This window comes from Pinus tabuliformis, chromosome Q (assembly GCF_031772625.1).
Source record: "Pinus tabuliformis cultivar Carrire ecotype Pingquan chromosome Q, CPIR1, whole genome shotgun sequence".
NCBI classification, from domain to species: domain Eukaryota; kingdom Viridiplantae; phylum Streptophyta; class Pinopsida; order Pinales; family Pinaceae; genus Pinus; species Pinus tabuliformis.
In genome coordinates, this window is record NC_142296.1 from 1,153,197,214 (window position 1) to 1,153,215,226 (window position 18,013).

Here is an 18,013-nt window from a genome sequence, read left to right on the forward strand (position 1 = left end):
CAATTAGGAAATATTATATTTTATATATGAAATTAAAGTTATATGTTATTAAAAAAAAAGTAATCCATTATTATTAATGTTAATAAAGTTTATAAAAAATATTATCTTTCTTATTAATATGACGATGATGATGATGGTTAACGTCCACTGAGACCAAACTTTAGTCTATTGGACCTAGAGAAACAAATTATTTAGTTTAATTTAAGGTTTTATTTCTATGCTCAAAAAGCTTGGAGAGAAGCCTCCCAAGCTCACTGTAATTTTGACATTGTAAAAGGCTAGGAAGGTCAGTATTGTGACAAAGATTATGAAACTGAGATCTAATGTGGTTGTACGCGAGGCACTCTAAGTGGAAGTGGTTTTCGTCCTCATTCCTATTGTCACAAAGATGGAAGATTCTTTCCATCCATGGTGTTTTAGGAACTGTCCAACAACCTGTTTCACTATGGAGCTCATGAGAGTTCGTTCTAAACTTTGCTAAATTAATTTTCTTCTTTGAGCTAGCTAAAACAGAGAGATACTTTTGATCTTCTAGGGTGGGGTTGATGACCTTCTTATAATAACTCAATTTTCTTTTAGCCGCTAAATCTTTCTTGCACCACACTTTTTAGGGATACGAAACCACTGCGCTGCTGCAACCCTAGTCGCGCCCGACTGATTCCACACTCCTTCGTGCAATCTCTGCCCCATGGAGCTTGGAGGTGGCCCTGTGGCCCCTCCTCCCTTGCCTCCGGAGCTCGAAGCCTTCAGAACTTTAGTAGCCGCTTCAGGAAAACGCCAGACCACGAGCTCGTAGCAAAAGTTCGTAAAAAAACTAGACAGCATCCCCACGGTGACCCTGCCTGTGGAGGAAACCTGCAGAACAGCGTTGAAACTAGCAAAAAGAGGCCTCATCGGCCAGTTTACGGGATTGTGGCCATCCCCGAAAGCAGTGGAAGAATGGGTTAAAAGAAACTGGATACCACTGGTCAATGAAGGAATAAAGAGTCACTTTGTAGGCAAAGGGTTCTTCGTTTTTGTGTTTGATAACGCAGAGGACAGAAGCCTGATCTTCAGAAATGGGCCATACTTCATGGGTCCCCAAGGCCTCTACTTGAACAAATGGTCCCCAGATTTCGATCCAGCACAAGATGTGCCCAAGGCAGTCCCTGTATGGGTGCATCTCCCGCACCTTCCCCTTCATTGCTGGAGTTAGAACTCGCTACAATCCATCGGCAATGCCCTAGGAAGATACATAGATCAGGCACCGAGGAAGGATCAATTCTCCTGTGCTCGAATCTGTGTAGAGGTTGACCTGGAAATCGGGCTACCAGAAGCAATAAAACTATCGGTGGCGGATTGGACACATATCCAAGAGCTCGACTACGAACAGTTGCCCTTCAAGTGTCGACACTGTCACGAGTACGGGCACTTTGCAAGATACTGCAAAAAGAGAAATGATGAGGTATCAGAGAAAGAAAAAGGTGAACAATGGAAACAAGCAAAGAAAACAACAAACAACAGGCAGAACCACAAAAATAAAGCTAAAGAGATAGAGAATAAAGTAGGACATGAAAGTGCAAGCAAACAAAACACTGGAAGCAGAGATACAATCAGCATTGAGGGGGACAAAAACCCCTTTGAATCTCTTAAGGATCCTCCAGAGACAAAGCAAGAAGATCCACCTCAGCTGGAGAATAACGACACCTTAGAGCCAGGTAATAACCCAATCCCAACCCCAAGTAATACTTCCTCCCCTTCTTATGCAGATATAATCAAACAAAAGAAGAAAAACACAGAGAATATGGGCTCATCAGACGATGAAACATTTGAAAGGCCAACAAAAAAGGTCGGAAGAAGAACAAACAGGGAAACCAGGGAAGAAGAGTCAGAAATGCAAAAAACCCTAGGCAGTCAATCTACCATAGAGATGACACTTGGGAGGAATACCAGGCCAAGGGCCCCCAAGGGAGGAGGACCTACCCCAATAAGTGGTAAATGATGTAGCTGATTTCTTGGAACTGCAGGGGTTTGGGGAATCCCACTAAGGCAGAAGCCATAAAAGATCTGTTGAAAATGGAATCCACAAACATCCTCATGCTCCAAGAAACAAAGGTAGAAGGGGAGATCCTTCTAAATATCAGTAACACCAAATGGAAATTTGACTCTGGAAAGGTTGTCAGTGCAAGAGGCACGGCTGGAGGAATCAGAACATTCTGGGCAAAAAACTCCTTTTCTCTAGAAAGTTCCTTCGAGACCCAGCATTGGATATTTACGGAACTGCGCCACATAGCAAGCAATCTCAACCTAGCCTTGCTTAATATGTATGTTCCTGTTCACTATGAGGAAAAGAAAGAGTGCTGGAAGACACTCTCGGAGTTTCTAGATCATATCAATCCCAGGAACATAGTTATAGGAGGCGACCTGAATATAATTCTTGATCCTAAAGAGAAGAGAGGAGGGACTTACTCAAGAGACCCTTTTCTCACCACAGTGGAGAATATGACATTACAGAGGGATTTAGTTGATCTCAAGCCAGTCAAAGGAAAATACGCTTGGACCAACAACAGAACAGGAGAAAATCATATCACAACAAGGCTGGATAGATTGCTCATTAGCAGCTCTATAATGATGGGGAAAAGAATAGTCATCAATAAGATTCTTCCAAAGCTCACCTCGGATCACAAACCTGTTCTACTCTGCCTGAAAGATGAAGAAGACCTAGGCCCTCTCCCCTTTCGCTTCAGTCCTCTCTGGGCGGAAAGAGAAGGATTCTTTGAAACAGTTCAAACAGCATGGAGAACAGAAGTTTCAGGTTCCCCAAGCTATGTGTGGGAGCAAAAAATGAAAAATGCAAAGAAGGCCCTAAAAGAATGGATAAAGGAACCTATGAAAACTCCCACCAGCCAGAGGAAAGAGGCTATCACCCAGCTGGAAGAAATGCAATTTGATTTGGAAGAGAAAGATATCAACCCTATGGATTTAGACCAAGAAAAATCTGCACAAAGGAAGACATATTGTTCCTTCAGAAGCGAGGAAGAGTATTGGTGCCTAATGTCCCGCAGCTTGTGGCTTAAATCTGGGGACAGAAACACCACATACTTCCATAGACAATACAGGGCTTGACTTACCCGAAACCACATAGCAGAAATCACCACATCTAATGGACAGGTTTGCAAAGGATTTGGCCAAATCAAGGAAGCTGTTGTGAAACATTTCCAGACTCTCCTTACAGCAGAAAAGGATGGGAGTGAGGAAGATATATCAGAGTTCCTCACAAATATTCCAAAGCTAATCAGCACGGAGGATAATGAAAACCTTACGAGCCCAGTCACGGAAGAAGAGGTATCCAATATTGTCTGGTCTATGGAGCCAGACAAAGCGCCAGGACCTGATGGATTTTCAATCCACTTTTATAGAATCTGTTGGGAGTTAATCAAACCTGATCTCCTCAGAATGATACGTGGATTTATGAGAAAGGCAAAGATCGGGGGTGGAATTAACTCAACCTTTCTCGCTCTAATACCTAAGGAAACAAATCCAGGATCATTGGACAGATACAGGCCGATCTCACTGTGCAATGCGTCCTACAAGATAGTGGCCAAACTTCTGGCGAGCAGAATCAAGCCTCTCCTGCAAAAGCTCATTTCTCCAGCCCAAGGGGGATTTGTGAAAGGAAGACACATCCTGGACAATGTTATCCAAGTCCAAGAAGCCCTGCACTCGAGCCATTCACGCAAAGAACAAGGTATGCTTATAAAACTGGATATGTGTAATGCTTTTGATAGAGTTAACCGCTCCTTTCTGTACAGGGTCCTTTCAGCCTTTGGATTTAATCAGGACTTTATAAATTTAATTAAAGCCTGCCTAGAGAAGATCTGGATAGCTCCAATGGTAAATGGGAGACCAGCAGATTTCTTTTTAGCCACCAGGGGACTGAGGCAGGGCTGCCCCCTGTCTCCATTTCTTTACATCCTGATGGTAGATTCCTTGAGCAGAAAATTGATCATGGAAAGACAGAATGGTAACCTCCCTGGAATCAGAATTGTGAAATAAATCGATCCAATGAACCACGCGCTGTTTGCTGATGACTCACTATTGCTTGGAGGTGCATCTCCATGAATTGGGAACTCCTTTAGAATCATACTCAAAAAATAATATAGCATCTCTGGAGCGTTAATCAATGAAAGGAAAAGCGCTATCTATGGATGGAATGCAGAGCAACAAGCTATCAATAGAATTGCCAGTGACCTGGGCTTCAACGGATACGCAGATTGGGACAAGTTCAAATACTTGGGTCTCCCAATAACAATGGGATCCAACAGGAATCAACTGTGGGAAGAGGTGATATCGAAATTTAAGAAAAAGATCGCAGGGTGGGGGGGCTATTGGCTTACCACAGGAGGTAAACTCACGCTCATTAGATCGGTCCTCTCTGCATTGCCAATGTTTCAGGCCTCCTTAATGCTGGCCCCAAAGCAAATCTCAGACCAAATCTCCAGCCTCATGCGAAATTTCCTGTGGAATGGCGGGTGAGGAAATGATAACAGGTTCCATCTAATTAAATGGGAAACAACGAAAAGACCTATAGAGGAAGGCGGCCTCCAAATCCGAGACCCTCTACAAGCAAACGTAGTGTTGGGTTGTAAATTACTGTGGCAATTTCTTGCTGAGCCCAATCACCCAGTCAGCCAGATATTAAAATACAAATACCTCAAACACCAGTCAATCAGATCCTTCATCCCGGAGAAAGCTCCAAAAGGAACGCAAGCCTGGAAGCTATGCAGCAAAGGCATCGATTTCTTCAGAACTCACCTGTACAAAATTCCTGGGAACGGCAAAAACACTCTGCTATGGAAAGACAGAGTCATGGGCCACCCTCCTCTGAAAGAAAATAGTGAAATCGCAGAGATTAGAACATGGCTACAATCAAAAGGAATTAGAAAGATCGAAGACATCTCTGGCTGGGATAATAAAGGAGAATGGCAACGCTGGATTTTTCCCAAGGCACCAGCGCATTTAATCCCTCAACTACACGCCCTCAAAGAGGCAATTTCAGACTTCGCTCCAGTTCATAAAGATGAAGAAGACACCTGGGGATGGGGAAAGACGGGGGTATACACAGCAAGACAAGGATACCTACAGATGCAAAGCAAAAAGGATTCGCCTCATCCGAAAGAAGTGTGGAAGCAGGTTTGGGACAGTTTTAGCATTCCCAAGATCAATTTTTTCTTTTGGACTCTGTTCCATAACAAAATCCTGACCGGAGAAAACCTGTGTAAGAGGAATATAGCAGGCCCCCATCGATGCGTTCTATGCAAAAATTCACTGGAAACTTTAGATCATATGTTTATTAATTGTGAATACGCTAAGAAGGCTTGGTCTATCTTTATGATCGGACTAAATGTGAGACCCTCAACTCACAGTACAATTGCAGATATGTTCTCCACTTGGAAAGCCAGTTATTATCACAATATCGCTGGCAAATCTATGGTATAAGGTTTGGATTTCTGCCCCAAAATATGTATGCTGGAAGCTATAGCTAGCCCAGAACGAAATCATCTTCAACCAAAATGAAATACCAGCAGAAAAAGTGGCAGAACAGGCAAAGAAACTCCTTTTAGAAACCCTGAAACATTCTTCAGTCAAAAATGACAACTCCCTTCAAACAGAGGAAAGGGCATGGCTGGATGACTTCTCTTACAACACCAGACCTTCAGCAATCACTCGGCCAACCCATAAGGAAAGATGGCAGATTCGAGAATCCGAGGATAGATTTCAGCAGTGGTGGAAATCCCAGGGCAAGTGCACTATCTTCTTTGACGGTGCCTCAAAAGGCAATCCAGGCACATCAGGAGCAGGAGGGGTAATCTTCTATCCGAACGGAGAAAAAGAAGATTTCAGTTGGGGACTAGGAACGAAAACCAACAATCAGGCTGAAGTTCTTAGTCTCCTAAAAGCCTGCCAATTAGCCAGAAAAGAAAGCCAAAGAGAAATCCTTATTTTTGGGGATTCAGAATTGCTGATAAAGTCATTAATAAGCAAGAAAAGGTTTAAGGATCCAGCGTTAAACAAACAGCTCTCAAGAGTGAGCATAATCCTGAAGGACTTCTCCTCAGTGCAAACATTTCACATTCTCAGAGATCTAAACAAGGAAGCGGATAGATTGGCAAACATAGGATGCACTTAGTAAAGTGGAATGATCAGCATAAATGCAGGTGCTTTGAAAATGGCAACCATCCCTTAACCGGGAGAGGAGCTCATGTAAAGTCCACGAATTGTAATTTGGTTGATTAGGCTTTGCCCAACCTATAATATTCAATAAAACACAACCGTTTCAGTTAAAATAAAAAATAAAAATAAAAATAAAAAATTTCTCGCACCATATTTTTCTTTGAACTTAGAAGTAACAATATTTATAATGTTATTAATGTTTTGCAGTGCATCATTCTTGTTGATCTCCCAATGGTTCATCCAGGATCTCGTGTCTTTATACCACCCCCGTTTGAGCCTTAGATGGTTTTGGATGGAATTTAAAGCTAGCTTTGGAAGTCTATGATCTCCTATGTTATTGAGCTTGCGCTTGTACAACAAAAGCCTAGTCATAGCTAGGCTTTCGATAGGGGAAAGACCTACTTCTATAAGGAGAATAGGGTAGGGTGTATTGCTTTTAATTTTCAGGTTATATGTTATAAAGCGTTTTTGGATTTGCTCAATCTTTCTCCACGATTATCTAGAGATGCTGCAACCCCAAACCTCACATCCATATAAGATAACAAGAGTGACTAAAGTTTCAAAGAGGAACTTTTTTTTATCCCACATTACGAGGTTTGTTGTTTTACAATTATTTTCAAGACCAAAGTAAGCTTTCCACCCCCCATTAATCCTTTTCTCAATGTTATAGTTCCAGTTGAGTTTGTGATGAATATCAATTCCTAGGTACTTGTAAGAATATACTTCTTCCAAGTTATTATTGTCATATATAAAATTAGCATAGGTGTCCTTCTTGGATTTGATAATCATAACTTTTGTTTTGTCAGTGTTAACAGTCATACCCATGGTAGAGCAGAAATCCTTAAGAAGTCTAAGCTACTTATCAAGATCAGATGGACACCTTGCGAGGAGAACAATATCGTCAGCATAGAGAAGAAGGATGATGACTAGCCCAGCTAAGAGCATGCCAGCACATCCTGCTTCCTCTAGATAACCTTCGAGCTTGTCAATGTAAATGCCAAATAGGGTAGGGGAGAGGGGGCAACCTTGTTTAACTCCGATATTACACTTAATATCTTTCAACCACCCCTCATTGCTTTTTAGCTTGGCAATGACATTCTCGTATAATCTAATAGTGACAACTCTCAACTCGAAAGGAACCTTTATCTCTTCTAATCTATTCCAAAGGTTGTTTCTAGGAACCATATCGAAAGCCTTTCTAAAGTCCACAAAGCAACAAAAGAGATTGGATTTATCATTGCGACATTCCTCCACAATGATTCTAAGCATAACGAGGTGGTCTATTGTTGAGTGATGCCTTCTAAAACCCACTTGGCCTTTAGCCCGCTTATCTTCACTTTCGAGCCATATGCTCAACTTCTTTTCCAAAATAATACCATGTAACTTAGCTGAGAGAGGGCTGATCATGATTGTTCGATAGTTAGAGGGGTTATTTGTATCCCCATTTTTAAAAATAGGAATAATGAGGCTCTCAGTCCATAACTTAGGGAACCCTTGCTTGACTGCTTGATTGAAAAGCTTGTGGATGTGGGGGATGAGGACAAGGCTTCCAATTTTTAATATTTCTGCCTGGTAACCTTCAATGTCCTTAGCTTTCCCATTAGCGAGGCGCTTAACCCCAAAATCAATATCTTCTGGAGAGAAGACTTATAGATAAAGATTGACTAAATTTTTAATTATAATAATGTTAACCAAAATTATATGAAAATTACCTTTCTTATTGATACTACACTTTTTATTTTTTATTTAATTAATGAAAAATGTTTTTTTAATAAAAATTGAAATTATATTTAATTGATTAAAAATTCTAAATGGGAGGAGAGGCAAAAACCATCTTCCGTCACCAATTACCAATAAATCTTCTTAGACAAACCATGAATACTGGTCCGGCAACGGAAATTTGGCTTTAAAGAATAAAAATAAAATCATAAATCCTTTTGACAAACCATGAATTCTGGTTAGATAACGGAAATTTGATTAAGAAATAAAATAAAGTCACAGTGATGAATCAAATTATGACTTTTGCTTTTCCTTCGCTTACAATTGACGAGTGAATTGGTATATATTTTTCCTCCCTTCAATGGACGAACAACCAACAATATACCAATAAAATCACCGAAAATGTTGACAATACAAAATCCCCTGACATTAATCAAAATTAAAAATTATATTATCAAATATAGCGCCATCGGCGGCAACGATCACGTGGAGCAGTCGAATATTGAACAATTCCCAACAGCGGTGCCGACTCCCTATTTATGGCATAACAGAGCAGAGGAGAGCAGAAGCCCTTCCAAGCATACGTCTCAGGGTCGAATAGCCATGGCTTTCTCAGCAACTATTTTTTCTGTTCTTGTAATTACTGCGTGCCTGGGTTCAGCGGCAGCAACGAAGGCCCTGAATCCTGTGCACACCAACACACACATTGTGGAATATATCAGAACTTCGTGCAATGTGACTCTGTATCCGCAGGTCTGCGTTTCGTCGCTCTCTTCCTACGCGGGGTCTCTGAAGGCCACGCAGAGCAATCTGGTGAATGCGGCCTTGCAGGTGAGCCTCGTTAATGCCCACAACGTCTCCCTCTGGGCCACGGGTTTGAAACGCAGAGGGGCTACGATGAGTAAAAGGGAAAGAGCGGCGCTCGGGGATTGTATTGAGGATTTCGGCGACACGACGGACCAGATTCGCCAATCTCTCGCGGAGCTGAAAAAGCTGAGGCGGAATACGTTCAGGTTTCAGATGAGCAACGTGGAGACGTGGATGAGCGCCGCCCTCACCAATCAGGACTCCTGCCTCGACGGCTTTCAGGTTGCCAGAGGGAGGGTTAAGGCCATGGTCACGGGCCGGGTGCAGAATGTGTGCAAATTGATCAGCAATGCCCTCGCTCTAGTCAACAAATTCGCTGCCACCGAAGGAGGCTATTAGATCGGTGTCTGACAGTGACGGCCTGCAAGATCTTTTGATATGTTTTCAATATTCAATGTGCTCTGTATATGATAACTCTTTCATTTTTTTGTTTTGTTTTCTATGGTTCTGGCATTAAAGCCAAATCTAGGGTTTTCTTGGGGTGTGCAGAGTATTCAGGAGGTTTCTGTAAGGAAAACGATCGGAGATTCAGAGTCTGTTAGAGTTTTGAAGAGGTTTTTTATTTGTAACACAATGAAATTCGACTTTTCTAAAGTGCTAGCCTTTTTCTGCCTGTTGATTTTGATTATCGTGCAGCTATAAAGTTAATGTGGTTGAATTAGAAGTATTCATAGCCTATCCAGTCAATACACTAATTTGAGTTATTAAGGTTCTCCAAAACTTTGTCAATGTTATACTAATTTGAGCTATTAAGGGATTTGACCTTAATTAAGTAATTTAAATCTGTTTTAGTTACCTATTTAGATGGTTATAGGGTTAAACTAATATAAGAAATTTTATATTTTAATTTATATGGGTCGAGTATGTATGATGGTTAAAAATTCACGTTTTTTCTTTAAAAGTTCTAGTTTTAAAATTTACTCTTATCAAATTACAATTTGAATATCTCTATTTTATATCATTTTATTGCTTTAAAAATTTAATGTAAGAAAATTTGAAAATAAAAATTCCAATTTAGTAATTATATATATATATATATATATATAAATATATTTTTCTTATAAGAAAATTTGGACAGATTAACCCTTGAAGGGAATCAAATTTCGCAGGCCAGACTCCCAAGGCTTAACCCCAAGGGTGTCAAAGAGAATTGACCTTGTAACAACAATGACTCAACCGATTAAGCTAACCCTTGAGAGATACTCACTATATATTATATGGAAATAAATATAATAAATAATATTTCTAACCATTTTATATATATATAGATATATATATATATATTGTTGAGAATTAAAAAATATATATTTTAATTATTTTTAAAGAATTAAAAAATTTACTATTTGAAAAAGATAAATAAACTAAAAAACTAATTATATATTTTCATTTAAATAATAAAAATTCCCATATTTATTATAAGAGTATAATAATTTTAAAATTAAAAATAACAATATTAATGGTTTTTTATAAGATTATAATAATTCTAAAATTAAGAAAAACAATATTAATGGTTTTTAAATATATATTTGAAAAATTGTTAAAATAATGATGCAATGTAAAAAATGATTGTACCCCCAAGCACATAGTCCTTATCTTTCGAGGACTAATAATTATTTATTTACTTGTATTATGTTAGATTAGCTAGCCATTTTTAAGTGAGTTTGGTGAGGGAGACAAAGCAATGAGAAGTGCTACCAAAAAATATAAATAGGTCGAAATACAACTAGTTGAGCATTTTAGATCTAGGTTTGCTCAACCTTAAGAGAATCAATTCAATTTGCCTCAAGGATTGTCATGTGAATTGAGAGACCTTAGCCTTTCACCATATGTGCTGGGTCATGGAGAGGGCTTTCAAATTAAGCTCCCTCCCCTAGAAATAACAAACAAACACTTTAATGAATAACTTTACTTATGATGGTGCATCAATGAAAATGTTGGGAAGCTTGAGGTGGTTCGATCACTCATGCGATCTAGGGAAAGACTAATTGATACTAGTGTTTTGGCTTATGTTATGCTAGGCATTGGATCTCGAAGTGTTTGGTGTAACCTATACAATATGGAATTAAAATGCACATCTAAATGCACATATGTGTCAACACGTGACATCATTTTTTTGGAAACACATGCCATCATATTTTCAGAGTGGGAACACATGGGTATGGATATGTCATATGGACAAATGGTAGGAAAAAAATATGGAATTAAGGCCAACCCCCTGTAATTCTCACTTACTTGCCAAGGAACAAGAGTGTCATGTTTGATGATTCATTAAACTTGGTGGCAGTGAATGAGGAGAAACATACAACCATTAAACCATTCATTGTTCACCAAAAAATAGGCACTCCTTACTTGCACTAATTTATTAGGTACTCCTCAAGAACCAAAATTTTTAACTTGTGTGGATGAGGTGCTACCACCCTTACTTATACCCTTCTACTTTGACAACATCCAAAGGTTGGAACAATATGTTATTGTGAAAATAAATGGAGAAAACACAAATATCAACATAAACATGGAGTTGGCAAGATATTTTAGCTCATCAAACATAGTGAAACGTATGATTGTACGAGGAATTATAAAGCATAGATATTTGAAAGGCTTGAAAATATGGCACACCAAAAATAGTATGGATGTGTAAGTAACAAATCCTTAAATTGATTCTTTAGTAAACAATATTATCTACCCACTGCCCTCTTTAAGTACTAGATTATGAATAATTGCGACACTAAAATACTATATGTTCTATTAAGCCTCTCTCATATTTTTATGTACCATATAAATGTTTTATCAGGAACTAGGATTATTATACTTCTTTTCTGAAGTAGCCATGAAAACATATGCAAAATATAGAAACTTTAATTAAAAATTGATATAAAAATTTAAATCATTCATATTTGAGTTTTAGATGAAGAGTATTATTGATAGTAGTGATTTCTGGATTTTCTACATTCATATTTATTAACTCAAAGTTTCGGCGACCATCGTTATGAAAAATAACCCCTAAAAATGAGCACGGTTACTCCAAGATCACATCCCATTCCAGTACCATCTCTTTATCCCTAAACCCTTTATATTTAGTTGAAGATCTAATTGATAATTAATCTAATGATAATCTAAGATCTAAGGAATCTAAGGATAATTATACACAGCGGCAAAAGTCATAATGGCATTAAACATAGTAATGATAATTATAAATGGTGACAAACGTCTTAATGGCATTAAAAGACATCAGGATAATCTCATTCCTCTTATTTACGCCATAAATTGTTGCTCCATTTTCATCTGTCCATACCAGTGCTTCCACAATGGCTCTAAAGCGTGCACAAATTTATTCACCCATTGTTTCACTTTCTCCCCCCCTACGGTGAAAAAATATTCGCCAGATTTCAGCGAAAAATTTACCGGTCGGATAAAAGTGTGAACTCATTAAACAACGCCAATTTCAAATTTCATTGTGGACTTTAAGAGTACAAGCTGGAAGCTATTTTGTGCCAAATTTATTACCGGACATAAAAACAAAATTAGCCATTTCACTCCTTAACAATATTACTCTTCTAATACTTCCCTAGATTTGTCATATTTTGCAATTTAGTTATTCACAATCACAATAAGAATTTAATTTTGAAGTGAATGGATGTAGGATTGAAGTTTCATATAAGCTTTGTTCTCTCTAGAAATTTCTTTCTCTGAAGTTCTTTTGAATCATCATTTTCTGTGTTCCATCATTAGGATCAAGTGCAACCTCGTTCTCTCTCATAGATAACCAGTTAAAGCAACTTTTGCCAGCCAGCTTCCACAAATATCAAATCATCCCAAAAAGCAATTATTCCTCTTTGACATGGGTGCCATAAAGCTGTAAATCACAACGAGATTTACACAGTAAACAACTGCAGGATAAAACGAAAAAAGGTGCGCACATGTCAGTGTTCATTCTATTTCTATCTGCAGTGCTTGTACTGGGTATACAGTTATATCAGTATCTGTCACTGTCCGAAGCCCATCATTCTGTTCATGGAAAGGCATCAATTCAACAGATAAACTCGTCTTTACCACATAAATCTTAACTCTGCAGATGCCAAATTTACTTCAAATTATAAGAAAACTTGAGAAAAAAACACAAACATAAAAGTTGGCAACTCGATATGTCCCTTTTTCTATAACAATGGAAAGATGGCAGTTTTTAAATGTCTTTTGGCCTATAATTATTTGTGGCTTGAATTAGCTCATACTTTTTCTATGTAGGCTATTTAAAAACATGATGATGACTTTACTGTATTTTTCGTTTCTTTTTATATCAATGGTAATTTTAGAGAATGGTTTAGATACTTCTGAAATAATGGATAAAGAGTTTGTAGAGGTAGATTTAGTACTTGGATGTTTATATATTCAAAGAGATGCATATATAAAATAGATGGAAATATTTGCTAGTGATATATTTTAATATACATGGAGGAGAGGAGAGTGAAGTATATGAGTGCAATATGTTGTTTTCGCCTACAATATGAGTGCAATATGTTGTTTTGGCCTACAATGATGATTGATGGGCACTTACTAATGAGAGACCATATAGATTTGGCAAGTGTAAAAGAGGTTTGGAGATCGAATAGTGAAAAGAGCACAGTGGAGGCACACTATAAAGGCACTCAAAAACATGGGCATATAGCAAGAAAGGGATAGATTGATGAGAGAACAAAAATGGAGTCAATGGTGTTGGGGCCTAGTGAAAAAACCATCATATTATGGAAAGTCGCAATAGTGCATGAACACTCTAGAGCATTGGTCAAAGTAGTAAATCCTAGCCATAGCTAGATATCTCGATCAGACTGGTGGCATTAGAAAGAGGACTCAGAGGGCTACCATAGTTTCCAATTTCAGATCTTGGAGATCTGAAATTTCAAAGATACATCAGATTCAATATTGAGCTCATACAAAGTGAAAAAATGTGTGTAGTTTTTTAAAAAAATTTCATAAATTTGGTTTGAAAAATTAGTTTGAAGGAATTCAAAGAGCATAGTGAAGCATAATTATCATTAATTGATGCCCCGAAGAAAGAAAATGGAAACCTCTAGTAAACAACCTAAAAGCTCTACCATGACTCATGAGGAAGAAGAATAAATGCAACATGATATATCAAAATTATGAGACCAAGCGCAACAAAATTCACTCTCACAAAAAATAACAAAAGCTAAGATGGATAGTTTAAAGAAAGGCGTGGAAGCTAAGATGGATGGTGTGGAAGATAAGATGGATGATTTAAAGAAAGACATGGAAGCTAAGATGGATGGTTTAAAGAAAGATGAGAAATCTAAGATGAATGACGTGAAAGCTAAGATGGAAGGCAAAATGGAAGATTTGAAGACAGATTTGACAAAGTTACTACAAGAAATGTTTACTAATGGTGAAAGGGTAGTAAAGGAAACTCATGATGAGAATAAAAGAAATGTTAATTATGATTTCATAGATTCTAACATTAGATTGAAGACCTACCATGTTCCAAAGATCGATATAAGGAAGTTTGATGGCAAGGATCCCGTATCATGGATACTAAAGATAGAGCAATATTTTGATCTCCATAATGTGCAAAACGCACAAAAGGTATGCATTGCAACTTCATATTTGGAACCAAATTAATTTGTATGGTATCGTTGGCTTTGCTCCCGTAAACAAATTGTCACTTGGGCAACTTTTACGAAAAAATGATAGCACATTTTGAGGATACAAAAAGAAACACTTTTTTAACCAATTGACAGATCTCAAACAAAAGGGTTCAATGATAGAGCACATTGAAGACTTCCAGAAATTGAATATAAGGGTAAAAGATATTCCAGAGGAGCATAGGATTGATGTGTTCATATGGAATTTAAAGGATAACATCCAACATGAGGTTCGCCTTTGGGAACCTGATTCATTGGAGAAGGCATTTAGGTTGGCAAGAAAAATAGAAAGAAAAATTATGGCAACCAGGAAGCCTACCACTCACAACTATAAATACGGAAGTGTTGTTACCCCTAGCCTTCCACAACCTACAAGGTTGACACCACAACGATTGGAAGAAAAAAGAGAAAAAGGGCTTTGTTACAATTGTGATAACAAATACACTAAAGGTCATAAGTGTGCTGAGAAGAAATTATTTAACATAGAATATGAAGAGGAGGAAGAAAAGGAACAAGAAATGTTAAAAGAAGAGGATATACACCAAGAACAAACCCTAGAGAAAGAAGAAATGAATCCGACCATATCTTGTAATGCATTCACTGGAATTACCACTCCTCAAACTATCAAGATAAAAGGACATATCAAGAAGAAAAAGGTAATAGTGTTGATTGATTTAGACAGTACCCATAATTTTATTCATTGTAAGACAACCAAGGAATTGAATTTCTTCCTATATCCAGCACCAAAGTGTGAAGTGATGGTTGCAAGTAAAGGAACCATATTTTTATGTGGAAAGTGCCATAATATCAAGCTATCCATGGGAGAATATGTATTGAATGGCCCAATGCTTTCCATTCCAATGGGTGGTGCTGATGTTGTATTCGGAGTCCAATGGTTACAATCTTTGGGTATAATAACTTTTAATTTTCAAGATTTTTTCATGAAATTTTGTTCGAAAGGAAAGGAAGTTGAATTAAGGGGTATTGCAAGGAAATTGGGAAAGATAATCAGCTCTAATGGAATGACAAATCTTCTAAATAAAGAACAATGAGGCATAATTGCCCAATTATGTTCACTAGAGGTTCCCACATCGAAATCATCTAATTCTCCAGATCTCCAAAAAGTCTTTGACAATCATTCCAAGGTATTTGAGACTCCCAAAGGCCTCCCAACTATTTTTGATCATGATCATTCTATTCATTTGATTCCAATAAGTGTTCCTCCAAACATCAGGCCTTACAAATATCCCTATGCCCAAAAGAGTGAAATTGAACGTATGGTTGCAGAAATACTAGATGCTGGTATAATTCAACCTAGTCAAAGTTCTTTCTCTGCTCCAGTAGTATTGGTGCATAAGAAGGATGGATCATGGCGCATGTGTCCAGATTATAGGGAACTCAGCAAGCTCACTATTAAAGATAGATTTCCCATTCCTGTCATTGATGAATTATTGGATGAATTGCATCGATTAATTTACTTCATGAAGTTGGATCTTCATTCAGGATAACATCAAATCAGAATGAAGACTAAAGACATTCTGAAAACAACATTTAAAAGTCATGAGGGTCATTATGAACTTTTGGTCCTGCCTTTTGGCCTTACCATTGCACCTTCTACATTTCAAGGTTTGATGAATTCCATTTTCAAACCCTTCCTTAGAAATTTTTTGTTCGGATTTTTTTATGATATACTAATCTACAACAAGTCTTGGAAGGATCATGTTCAACATGTTGATAGGGTGCTCAAACTATTGGAGGGGAAACAATTATATGCAAAAAGCTCCAAATGTTTCTTTGGAGTACAATATGTGGAATATCTGGGTTATATTGTATCTCATAAAGGTGTTAAGGTGGACCCTAGAAAAATTAAAGCCATTAAGGAATGGAAAGCCCCACATCCATAAAGCATCTGCGAGGATTTCTCCAGTTGACAGGGTATTATCGCAAGTTTGTTAAGAATTATGGGAGGACAACAACACCTCTAACAAAATCATTGAAGAAAGATGCATTTTCATGGACTCTAGAAGCAACAACTGCCTTTGAACATCTTAAAGAGGCAATGTGCCAAGCACCACTCTTAGCTATACCGGACTTCACAAAAACCTTTATTGTGGAATGTGAGGCCTCAGGAAATGGAATTGGTGTTGTTTTAATGCAAGAAGAAAGACCCATTTCTTTCGAAAGTCATCCAATCAAAGGAAAGTATTTACACAAAGCTATTTATGAAAAGGAAATGTTGGCAATACTACATGCAGTTAAGAAATGGTGACCCTACTTGATGGGAAGACACTTCAAGGTAAAAATGGATCATGATAGTCTTAAATACTTTTTGGAACAAAGATTATCTTCATAAGAGCAGCAAAAATGGGTCTCAAAGATGTTCGATTATGACTTTGAAATCATCTACAAAAAAGGGAAGCAAAATGTTGTGGCAGATGCACTCTCAAGAAAGGATGAGAATGTGGAAGCATTTCTTTGCTCCATTTCTATTATCCAACCAGATTGGCTAAAAGAAGCAAGGGATGAATGGAAGAATGATGAACAAGTGTGGGTACTCATTCAAAAGCTACAACAAGATCCCAATACATCTAATACATTTAGCTAGAAAAATGATTCATTACGGTACAAAGATCACTTATACCTATGTAATAATTCTCAACTCAAACAAAAGATTCTTATGGAATTGCACACTTCTCCCTTAGGAGGGCACTCAGGATTTTTAAAAACTTTCCACAAGGTTAAGAAAGAATTTTTTTGGGATGGCCTTAAATCAGATATTCAAAAGTTTGTGGTGGAATGTTTGGTTTGCCAATAAAATAAAGTTGAAACAATTAAGACCCTAGGTCTATTACAACCTTTATCCATTCGAAGCCAACACAGGGAGGAGGTTTCAATGGATTTTATCACTGGTTTACCTAAGTCCAAAGGAAAGAGTGTCATCATGGTGGTAGTTGACAGACTTACCAAGTATGCACACTTTTGTGCATTATCTCATTCATTTAAAGTTGGTATAATTTCTACTACATTTATGGAAACAATTCAAAAGCTACATGGAAACCCAAATATTATTATAAGCAACAGAGATCCCATTTTCACTAGAAATTTTTGGACATAATTATTTTCTTGTCTCGGTAATTAGTTAGCTCATAGCTCATCTTATCATCCTCAATCTGATGGGAAAATTGAGATAGGAAACGAATGTTTGGAAGGATATCTTCGTTGCTTTTCCTTTGATAAACAGACACAATGGGTAAAATGGTTGCCCCTGGATGAATGGTGGTATAACAATTCCTTCCATACTGCAGAAAAAATGACCCCATTTATGGCACTTCATGGATATCATCCACCATTCATCACATCATATTTAAGAGAAAATTCTAAGGTTCAAGCAGTGGAATATCACATCAAGCATCAGCAAGAAGTTCTCCAACTCTTAAAGGATAACCTCACTTTGGTGCAAAATAGAATGAAACAATAGGCATATCAACATTGCAGTGAAAGAAGTTTTGATGTAGGTGTCTGAATATTCCTATGGCTACAAATATATAAACAAATGTCCA

The 18,013-nt window shown here is 37.7% G+C and overlaps 1 protein-coding gene and 1 pseudogene across 1 annotated transcript; both read left to right on the top strand.

Moving 5' to 3' along the window:
* The first annotated feature begins 2,055 nt into the window (after window positions 1-2,055).
* On the top strand, window positions 2,056-3,105 carry LOC149223733 (uncharacterized). Its single transcript, XM_089387981.1, has one exon. It carries the CDS (start codon window positions 2,056-2,058, stop codon window positions 3,103-3,105), a length of 1,050 nt encoding a protein of 349 aa, XP_089244107.1.
* A 5,334-nt stretch (window positions 3,106-8,439) lies between these two features.
* On the top strand, window positions 8,440-9,418 carry LOC149223734 (pectinesterase inhibitor 11 pseudogene; annotated as a pseudogene).
* Window positions 9,419-18,013: the final 8,595 nt, after the last annotated feature.

Coding starts and splice junctions, on each gene's coding strand:
- LOC149223733 (XM_089387981.1), top strand. CDS start 2,056: ATGGAATCCACAAACATCCTCATGCTCCAAGAAACAAAGGTAGAAGGG.